Raw genomic sequence first — 11425 nt, 5'->3', positions numbered from 1 at the left:
TATAATTAATACGGAACTTTATAGGTAACCAATGCAGTGATGATAAAATCGGTGTTATATGATCATATTTTCTTGATCTAGTAAGAACTCTAGCAGCTGCATTTTGAACTAACTGTAGCTTGTTTATTGAGGATGCAGGACAACCAGCTAATAAAGCATTATAGTAATATAGTCTTGAGGTCATGAATGCATGAACTAACTTTTCTGCATCAGAAACTGATAGCATATTACGCTCTTCCACTACAGGTAACACTTCTTTCAGTAGTTTAGTTGGTATAGGATCTAATAAACATGTTGTTGTTTTAGGTGAAGTGATAAGTTTATTTAACTCTTTTTGTTCTATAGTTGTAAAGCACTGTAATTGTTCTTGCGGGGTGATAATTGAGGCTGAATTATAAGGCGCGATTGAGGATTGAACGTTTACAATTGTGGTTCTGATGTTTTCTATTTTCTCAGTGAAGAAGTTAATGAAATCATTACTACTAAACTGTAACGGGATATTTTGTTCGGGTGATGTCTGTTTATTTGTTAGTCTAGCCACGGTGTTAAATAAAAACCTAGGATTGTTTTGGTTGTTTTCTATCAGTTTGCGGAGATGCTCAGCCCTGGCCGCTTTTAGGGCCTTTTTATAACGTGACATACTGTCTTTCCACGTGATTCTAAAGAGCTCTAAATGAGTTTGTTTCCATTTACGCTCTAAATTACGGGTTTCTCTCTTTAGAACATGCGTAGTATTATTGTACCATGGTGCTTTAATTTTCTCTCTGACCTTTTATTAATTTAATGGGTGCAACAACATCCAATGTTCTAGAGAGAATGGTGCTCATAGTGCTAGTTAGTTCTTCTAGTTCATCTGTTTGTTTGGGTTCAGGCAGCAGCTGAGACAGATTAGATAAGCAATTTGAGAAATTATCTATGGTGGATGGAAGGATTGTTCTGCATGGTCGATAACGCGGCGCCGCATGACATATTACAGCAGTACGTAATATGCAAGTTACCAAGTAATGGTCAGTGACATCATCACTTTGTGGAATGATATCTATATCGGTTGGATCCGATGAGTTGTTCCGGTGACGTTTTGCTTGACCCCAAAGGAATTTAATAAATCTATAAACGCAGCCCCTAACGCATCAGTTGAATTATCTACGTGTATGTTAAAATCTCCAACAATTAATGCTTTATCTACATTGACCAATAGATCTGAGAGAAAATCTGCAAACTCTTTTAGGAAATCAGCGTAAGGCCCAGGCGGTCTATATACGGTAGCCAAGGCTAGAGATAATATGTATTTTTTTCTAACATCTAAGAGCGTAACATTTAGTACAATACTTCAAACGAAATAAACTTATAACCCGTTTTCTGAGTAACATTGAGAATATCTCTATAGATTGTTGCAACACCGCCGCCACGACCAATCAGACGGGGTTCATGTTTATAGGAGTATCCAGATGGAGTAGACTCATTTAGACCGAAATAATCATTTGGTTTAAGCCAGGTTTCAGTAAGGCAAAGTACATCGAAGCTATTATCTGTGACTATTTCATTTACAATAACTGCCTTAGGTGTGAGTGATCTAATGTTTAGAAGACCTAGCTTTAAAAATTGTTTTTGTTTATTAATAGCAACATTTTCTGTTTTAATAACAATTAGATTTTTCCTAGATTTTTCCAAGTGATCAAAGTGGCGCAGATACAGTGTTTTCTCGTGTGGCTCGCACACACCGCATTGTCTTCACTCGACGCGCGCTTCAATCCGTTGCGTTGCGGATACTCTCTATTCGTTCTGTTGAAATAACAAAACATAATGCATACGTTTGCATGTCCCTGCTTGATATACAACCACTGATGAAAATAATCGTTTTGATGAGAGAAAAAAACTATACGAGAAAAAAAACCTATAAGAGGGCGGATTCGAACTCACACCCTCTGACATGGCTGGCAAAAGCACTACCACTGGACCATTAGATACACGTCGATTAAGTGGGCGGATATATGAATTGGCACTGACAACATGTATTAGGCTACATTTCATTAAACGACAAATTAAACCCCATGTAAGCTACAATTTAAATCGATTGCTGGACATCGTTATGTTATTGGCGTCCATGTTCATTGAATTTTGAAATCAGATAGAGCCGGCCAGAGCGCTGCATAATAAGTAGCCACGCCGGCTTATTCAGTATGGAAATACACAACGACAATGACACGCCCCTACTGCATGCTAGAATCTCCGAAAAACAAGTCGATTTCAAACTCAAAATGTACGCTTTTAAATATGCCAATACTGCTATATCAAACATGAAGAGGCTTCTTCGTGATCTCAACTAACAGATTCTGCAAAAAAATGAAAATCACCAATTTTGAAAAAAAACGATTCTTTCTCATTTTGCTCGAAAGTTGTGCTGCCGACTTGTGTCCCTGGTTTCCGTGACGGGTCACAAATAAGAAGCAAATACATAGCAGACAATGTAATATGGCGCCGGCGCGATCACTTGCATAATGCATATGCAAGTTGCATTGCACGTGAACTGTCTGGAGGACGCCGAAACAGATTTGAGAAATATAGGCTATCTATTATAGAAAGCTTGAAATGTCTACTTTTAAACGAAAATATTCAAAACCAAAAGAAATAGGCTAGCCTACTCTCTGATTATGTAATCAAAAATGTGCATTTCTCTCTGGCGTTCATGGCAAGTCCCGTCCGCATCGTCAACTTCATCTTTGCAGCGACACAGAAAACACCATTTTATTAATAAACAATTCAATGTCTCCTTGCTAATTTAACTCTTTTTTTTTCTTTTTTTTTTCTCACGCCTGATCCTCTTCCTCTCACTTCTGTCAATAGAACAAACGTGACATTTTACTGCGCCGAGTCGAAGTGCTCCCAAAAGTGCTATTCCGCCATACTAGTGTTGTTTTTGGCGGCCTGTTTTAATTTTAGTTTTAGTCTAGTCTTTGTGTCAGGCTGTCATTTTAGTTTTTATTAGTTTTAGTCACATTCATACTCTTTTTAGTCTAGTCAAGTTTTAGTCGACGAAAACTGATGACATTTTAGTCTAGTTTTAGTCGACGAAAACTGATGACATTTTAGTCTAGTTTTAGTCAATGAAAATTGTATTTTAGTCTCTTTTAAGTAATGCGATTCTATTTAACCCAGTCAATATAGAATTTCAAACAAGGCTATCTTATTATAGGCTATTTAGTAGGCCTATATTTAGGGCTGTGACGGTGGCAGGTTTTTTTTACCACCGCGGTAATGGACCAACTACCGGCGGTGGTTGGGGGGTTATTAAAAAAAAAAACCTCGTTTTATATTTCCACACAAAGACGCGTGATACACTCTGCGCTTTGAGAGGGATGTGGGACACGAGCAGGAAAACACGAAGATATCGATCTCTTTATGATATCTTCGTGTTTTCTACTTGATGTAAATTGGTTTGAAGAGCGAATTTTATCCTCCACAAGGGCGAGATATTTAGGCTGTGTTTGAGATTGCGCTGCCAGAGAAAGTGAAACTAAAAATCACCCACACGTGTCAAACGCGCTTTACAACTAAACTCGCGCCCAATGTCTAATATAACAAGCACAAACTGTGTTAAAAAGAATTTGACATGCAAGTAGAAATGTAGGCTATCTGTCCTACAGCGTTTTTCTACTTTACCACAGTAAAGAATACGAATATAATAGGCCTAATTAAAAGCGAACCAAGAAACGTTTATAATACCTTTAGAAAATGGGTGAGACGTGACGTGAGTGAAGATTTGGGAAAAGAAACAAGAGATTCCATGCAGGGATGAGTCACGATTTTTGGATATTCGATTAGTTTATTTAATTATAAAATATCGAATAGGTTGTGCGATTATATCTACTCTAAAATAAAATCTCCACGTTCTGGCGCTGATACGTGTTCATGTAACAAGAGACGCTGCCAATAACGCACATAACAGCTGTCACAAAGAACCAGCAAAAGTAATGATTATGAATGTGTCAAATATATCAATGAGACATTTTAATAGAATAACTAATGGAGTAATATATGGTTAAATTCGCTGATAATCGGGTGACCAGATCGCAATCCAGAATTCACGCACAACTCTCTCATTCGTCGTGACGTTACATTTCGTCTCGTCTCGTTTTGGTCAACGAAAATGAAGAGACATTTTAGCATAGTTTTTATTTTTTAAACCACATTTAGTCTCGTTTTTATTCGTCAACAATATTGCATTATACATGTATTTTAGTCATCGTCACATGACCATGCATTTACGTCTAGTCTCGTCTCGTTTTCGTCAGGTGATAACGGTTCGTTGACGACAATATTTCGTCATAATTTTCGTTGACGAAAGCAACACTACGCCATACATTATAGTTACCCTTTTTAACCCGCTTAGAAAAGCGCCACGTTTTAATTTTGTGTCACCATACTTGGTCGTGTAACTACTCGTGTAACTGTATTTAAATAGGGAAAACGTGGAGGTGTTTGGTCGCTTCTAACTTCATCTCTGTTTGGTCCCTAATGAATGAACTGGGCTAAGCTAAGTGCTATCAAAGTGTCACCGCGCGCCAGAGCGATTGAGTGCACGCACTGAGATGAGAGAGGTATGCATCAACTCGTCTTAGTTAAGGGAATAACAGTTTATTATGAAAAAACGGTGGAGTATCCCTTTAACAACAACTTTTCAGAGTCTTAACTCTAGGGGTCATCCATCATATAGCCTAGAAACAGCCAAAACCTGGACTATTTTGAATTCCAAAGTCCATTTGTGACTTAAACAAAGGGTATGAGTCTAGGAGTGGTAATCTCAAGGAGTTTGAACATGTATTTGCCATTGGGAATGCAGAGTCATCCAGGAACTCTATTTGTGGCAGTGGTTCCAAGCCAGATGGGGGAAGTGAAGACAGCCCAGTAGCAAACATCAAAACATCTTCCACAGACACAGCAGCCTGGCCTTCTGCAAAGAAAAACAATTCAGATACATCATTGCCATGTGTTTTCTTAACTAGTTATAAAAAACAAACCTTCACAATCAAGGAGATAGTCTGCTCAGTAGGCCATGGTTTGACTTTCTTTAAGTCTTCGATTACTCCCCGAAGGACTGAGGTCAGGTTTGAAGAGACTCTCAAGTTCAAAAGCAGTGAGTCGCCTTTCAGAGTGGCACAGGACAGGGGCCAGCAAAGTAAGGTGTTGCTGTAGTGCATTCAAAAACTCAAGGGTTGAAAGACCGTCTCTGAATCTACAGTGAACACAAACATAGTTTCACTGCTGTGTAGTGCCAATTGAATTTAAATTATCTAAAGAAAACAATTAAATATTCTCTTCTCTACAATTACTATCCACCTTAACAAACATACATTTGGGGGGAAAAATGGTTGTGTTGAAAATTGATTTAAGAAACCCTATTTTTGCGTTGCACGTTAAATGTTAATTGGTACAGACTGTAAGTATAACACATAGAAACAAAAGACTGGAATGACACAGACGACTGGGTGGCTTGAGCACTCAAACGATGCCTTCAGAAAGCATGGTGTAATCTTACACTATCGAAAACTAATAAATTAATGAAATAAATTCTGCACGTAATATAAGTAAACATTGTCTCAAAACACTGCAGGAACTATGTAAACTTCTGCCCTACCATACCGTAGCCTTATGATATTCTCACCTCTTGCAAAGCTTTCCCTATTTCTTCATCAGTTATTAAATTATTTGTTGCTTTGAATGAAGGCTGGCCTGCAAGATAATGTACAAGATCTTCCGACAGGAAATGGGGTCCTGGACCTCCATGCACAACTGACACAGCAATCAGCTTTCCTGCCAGGTTTCCTGCTTCATCCTCCCTAACAGCTGTGAATTAATTCATATTGCAAAATAAAACAAACAATGCATTACTGTATATACTGTAATATACAAGCATATGTCATGTGATATATATGTGGTCAATGAGCATTAACCAACCATTAGTAGCCTATAGTACACATCTAACCAATATGCATACCATTTGCATTGTAGACCAGGAACCGATGTGCTTCTGGTCCATCAAAAATGGGCCACTCTTTTAGGTGTTTCATTAGTAGAGTTAAAAACTCTCGTCTTGGACCACCAGTGTCAATTCCCTCTTCCAGAACACCAGTATCATCAGTAAATTTCACCAGCATGTCACAGGTTTCAGAATATGTTGTACGCTTGAAACCTCTGACTGCCCCATCCCAAACATTAGCCCTTGAGATGTTGAACCGGCTGACTTTTTTATGATCAATAGGAAGTGACAGGTTTGCTACGATGTCAGGTAATGTAATGTCCGTCTCCTCTCTGTAATGACAAAAAGTGACTTCATTTGTGGATATTCCAGATATACCAGAACTATTGTACAGTGAAAAAAGTACTAGCTACTAGTAACTACGAGTGCTATATTCAAAAGCTGTCATATTACATTGCTGTGTGTTGGAAATTCTTCACATTGACAGCAACCGGCTCTTCGTCCTCTTGCTCAACATTTGGTGAATACAGGTCTGTGTATTTACTGTTGGGAAATTACCATTTCCATGTAAAAACATCTTACAAACAAATGTCTTCCCCATGTAATCATTTAAATAAATCAAAATTATGTCAGTCTTTATCTTCTTTTTTTTCCTTACTTGTAGCAAGAAGTTTTTTCTGGATTTGTTTGAGGTGGATCCAGATCCTCAGCATCAGATATTACTATCTGAAAAACACAGGGCCGGCCCGCGGCATAGGCGGTATAGGCAAATGCTAAGGGCGCCACTCATCCATAGGGGCGCCAGAATGAGTGAACGAGTGAATTTTTTTTTTTTTTACATATTTTTTTTTTATAATAGGCTACTATTTTAAAACCATTAATTCGAAATACTACCAAATAAAGCAAAAAAAAAAAAAAAAACTTCAATCTCCGGCTCTTCAATCTTCCCCCGCCCATTGAGTGCTTGAAGTGCGTCAGAAACAGAGCGCGCGCGCGCGATCAGTTGTTGGTAATTTGTTGTGTAGCGTGCCCGACGCCGCATCCAATGTAGACAGCATTGCTTTTAGGTGTGTTCGACATTGGCTGCGGCTGGATGTAACGATCGGCGAGAGTAGCCGCGTGCAGGCGGGGAGGAGCTGCAAACGGAGACGTGAAGTCGGACACTTTCTGGTTCCCGTAGTGACCGCTCACGTGGTGTTTGCATACTTTACCACAGCTGAAGTGAAATAAATGCAATATTTGCCAAATAATACACAGATGTTTCAGAGACATTTTCATTATGTACTGCTTCATACAGCGTCTGTTTGAACAAGAATAAAGTTCAACATAAGCTACTATCAATTAAGTGGAGTCTACGTTTTTTAATCAGTTTTAATTTGATAAACATGACACAATATACCATCACAACTACATGAAAGAGTGTTTACTGTTATACAAAACTGATTTGTGAGCTTTAGAGGAACTAAGGTCTTCGAATAAACACGAAACACACGTGATCGTTGTCATGCGGTGAATCCGGCCAATCGTGGAACAGCTGTGTCGTCATCAGAGCTCGTGCAGCCCAGTGCAGCTGCTCTTGAGAAGCTGCGCTGGCTGAGTTCTCCGGCTACTCTCGATTCGCTCTCGCGGTACTTTGATGGCACACGTCACAGTCACGTGGTGTCGGCGCTGTATCAAGTCGGACAAAATTTCTAACCAGCATGCACTGCTTCAAGTCAGCCGCCGATCGGTCTGCGCAGAGCTGCATGAAGTCGAACAAGCCTTCCGTTAACACACAGCTCGTAGAAACGGGCCTGGCAGCTCGCGCCAGTTCTAGACACGGTGAAAGTTTCCTGATTGTGACGGAAGGCCGAATTTACATGACACATTATAAATGAGCATAGTCTGCGATAGATACAGTGCCAAAAAGAAGAGAAGAGGATAAAGACAGAGGTAAAGTGATGTAGTGAATGAACAATTTATTGCATAGGAGTAAGATACTATAATTTCATGGCAGTTATTTTTACCTTAAACTTAATGTTAGCAGTTGTTCTGAGTTCTGAGTCCCCAGACTGTGTGATTTTGTAACAATCATGTCAGTTTTAAGACGCATTTTTTATTATCACTTTTTTATTAATGTTTTACTCTACAGTTGTGCAGTTTTGGGGGGATACAGTACAGGCCAAAAGTTTGGAAACATTACTATTTTTAATGTTTTTGAAAGAAGTTTCTTCTGCTCATCAAGCCTGCATTTATTTGATCAAAAATACAGAAAAAAATGTAATAATGTGATATATTATTACAATTTAAAATAATTTGTTTTCAATTTATTATACTTTAAAATATCATTTATTTCTGTGATGCAAAGCTGAATTTTCAGCATCATTACTCCATTCTTCAGTGTCACATGTGACATCCGGTCAATCACATGATCCTTTAGAAATCATTCTAATATGATGATTTATTATGAGTGTTGGAAACAGTTCTGCTGTAATGTGTGTGTGTGTGTGTGTGTGTGTGTGTGTGTGTATGTATATATATATATATATATATATATATATATATATGCTAAATCATGAACACAATGACAGGGTGAAATGGGCTGTGATGCATGGGGCGCCAGGTAAAATCTTGCCTAGGGCAGCAAATTGGTCAGGGCCGGCCCTGGAAAAACAGATTAAAATGTCTGAAACGACAACACTGAAAGCAAGAAATGTCATGCTGCCACAATCTGCCTTATTACCTGTCCTGGCTGAATTGTTGATGATTGTCCTGGTGCATCTCTGAAACATGATAAAACATATTAAAATGATTAGCTCCATGATAAAAGCTATAAGGTAGTTTTGAGTAACATGTAGTAGTAAAAACATTATTTTGTTATAAATCACATCATACATATGGTATTTTCTGTTTCAAGTTCATCCGAGCAAATTCTCTGATCACATCAACAACTTAAAGATAAATTATTTCTTAAGAACATGTGGATAGGAGCGCATCCTGGACTCAAATCTGAGTTTGTTTGAGTTTCTTTTTGAATGGAAAAGGTATAAAATAAGAGAAAGCTCAAACTACAAATTTGTAACTATTAAAATGCTTGTATTGCAAGTGGCCAAGTCATACAGAACCAATTTAAAAGAACTCTGATGCATTTTGGCATCTAGCCTTCGTCAGCGAGTCAAATGGATGAAATGAGACAATGGGTCTTTTCTAGTGTCCAAAGCGTTCTGGGCTAGAGAGGGTGTTGTAAACATCTTAAAACCAGCAGGTGTCCTTCAGGCCTGCAATAGTCAAATCATGTAAACATTTTGTATACAGCCAAGTTTTCTATTGGTTGATTACCACTTGAAGAAACCCATTGTCTCTCATTACATCTATTTGACTCCCAGACAAAGGCTAGATGCCGAAACGTGTCGGAGTTCTTTTAGTTGGTTCTGGATGACCGTGCCACTTCAATAAAGGCCTATAGTACCTATGTAGGATAGACAATAGTGTGGGACAGTGGATACCCCCCACTTCATTCTCACGTGTTTTTTTTAATGGTTTGGTTAATTTGTGTTTATTCACCTGCAAGAGCAACTGTATTTCAGTAGGTTTATTCTGTGATGTTAAGTAAAGCTCACAGACAGCTGTGGTTCCTTTAGGTAGGGAGCGAGGGGGCACCTCAGTCAGTTACAGAAACAGCCGATAGCATGTAGCAACGTTGAGCTTATGTGCAGCAATATACATGCATGTATAATGTGTATGTGAATAAGTAGTGAAATATCTGCTAGTAGTTTTATCAGTTTTGTGAGTTAAATGAAAAAAAAATGTGAAATTGCACTTTACCTGGTAGTGAAAGCACTGTAGCCCAATAAAATATGAATTATTATTATCATTTCCAGTCAAGAAGTAAAGAAATAATTTCAACCCATGCACGCCTGAAAGTTCCTTTGTGTCCATTTGTGCAACACCTACCTTTCATCTTCCAGTTTGTATTTGGGAGTACTTCGATTTTGTGGTTCAAAAACCTGAGAGGAAACGGATAAAATGATCACCAACTTTCAACAGCTTCTATTATTTTTCCATTACCACTTACAGTATATATCAATGCTGAATGGTTGTCTGTGTTACTGTATAATAGTAACTGCAAAATAATCAAAACAAGCCTTTTCCCACTAAAATATTGACCAGGACATTGATGTTATGCTTAAAATGCAATGTACATCTAATAAATTATATGAAAATGAATAAATACAAACATACATAAATGTTTTAAAAAAAGAGAAATAACTGATGTACCAAAGTGTCAGCTCGATTGAATTCAGCTGTGCTCCTTGTTGTGATGGCAATTTCAGAATCAGAGTCTGAGGTATCGTACTCTGAAAAAAATAAATCAAACAACCATTATTTATCCTCCAGCAGAGTATCTAAATATGTAAAAAATATTGAATTATGAGATCCACTAACCTCTTTTATAGTGTTTTTCTAGGCAAATGAAAAAAGTAATCCTAGAATATGCCTTTCCTATTTCCTTTTAATATTCTGCCAATTTAAATGACCTTTCTGACCCAGGCACAAGAACCACCTCTGAGCAGTCTGGATACAAAAGGACATAAGGTCCTTTGTGCATGTCCTTGTTAAATGTTCTCATTTTCTGGACAGCTTGTTTCAGTAGATCAGGTGCTGCTATCATGACAAACATGAAATCTCTCACTAGCCCGCGTTTCACCTTCACGTTCTTAGAAGTTTACCTTTCAGTTAATATACATAACGTTAATTTTGTTTTGTCCCGGGATGCAACCACAAGTCATCGAATGAAATCTCGTTTGTTTTCCGTCCGATGTTACCCAGCGGAGACTCTGGGTTCATGCCAGATGGAGTAAAAAAAGGCTAGCAGTAGCAAGAATAAACGTTTTTCATAACCAAATCAACAGCTAAAATACCTTTTGTCTTTCTCTTAAAATATCTAAAAGCTTGTTTACTTTGCCACTGTTTAATAGATTAGATCCGCTGCAGTTTTATTAAAGGCTAACGTTACGTTGAGAAATGTGTTTAATTAAAATATTCAAAATAATACCTGGTTTTATTGACTTTTATTGTAACTTGTTTGGATATAATTATAGAAAGGGTGGGTCCTGCACCTTGTGAACTTGGCTTTTACCCACCTATAATAATATGATTGTATTTGTAAACAGCATTACCGGTAGTTAAGGCATTAGGTAACAATGATATTAATCTTTGTTATTTTAGTAGTAAATGTTAACTATATTTAATGTGCTATATAAACGTGGACAATTCCCAGAGAACACGCTGATATGTATAGCCTTAATGCACTGTAAGTTGCCTGTCTGAAAAATACACAAATTAAATGTTAAACTATTGTATACTACTTGTATACTATTGTAACTACACTCCAGTCAGCTCACAGTAATGTGAATGTGAGATAAAATTTACTACACTGGCTCTCACATTGGGGCTTGTGGATTACCA

At 37.8% G+C, this 11425-nt stretch overlaps 1 protein-coding gene across 1 annotated transcript; it reads right to left on the bottom strand.

Moving 5' to 3' along the window:
* Positions 1-238: 238 nt before the first annotated feature.
* On the bottom strand, positions 239-10804 carry LOC311081789 (uncharacterized protein; the record flags this gene model as incomplete). Its single annotated transcript, XM_084112461.1, has 11 exons — positions 239-4951; positions 5019-5233; positions 5663-5844; positions 5996-6309; positions 6431-6520; positions 6636-6703; positions 8700-8739; positions 9911-9963; positions 10235-10314; positions 10403-10420; positions 10783-10804. 10 exons carry the CDS (start codon positions 10802-10804, stop codon positions 5207-5209), a joined length of 894 nt encoding a protein of 297 aa, XP_083968587.1. The 3' UTR covers positions 239-4951; positions 5019-5206.
* Positions 10805-11425: the final 621 nt, after the last annotated feature.

The sequence above is a fragment of the Abramis brama genome, assembly GCF_963993115.1.
Source record: "Abramis brama genome assembly, chromosome: 1".
Classification (NCBI taxonomy): Eukaryota; Metazoa; Chordata; class Actinopteri; order Cypriniformes; family Leuciscidae; genus Abramis; species Abramis brama.
Note: the sequence above shows the minus strand (reverse complement) of the source record. Positions and strands in the feature narration are given on the sequence as shown.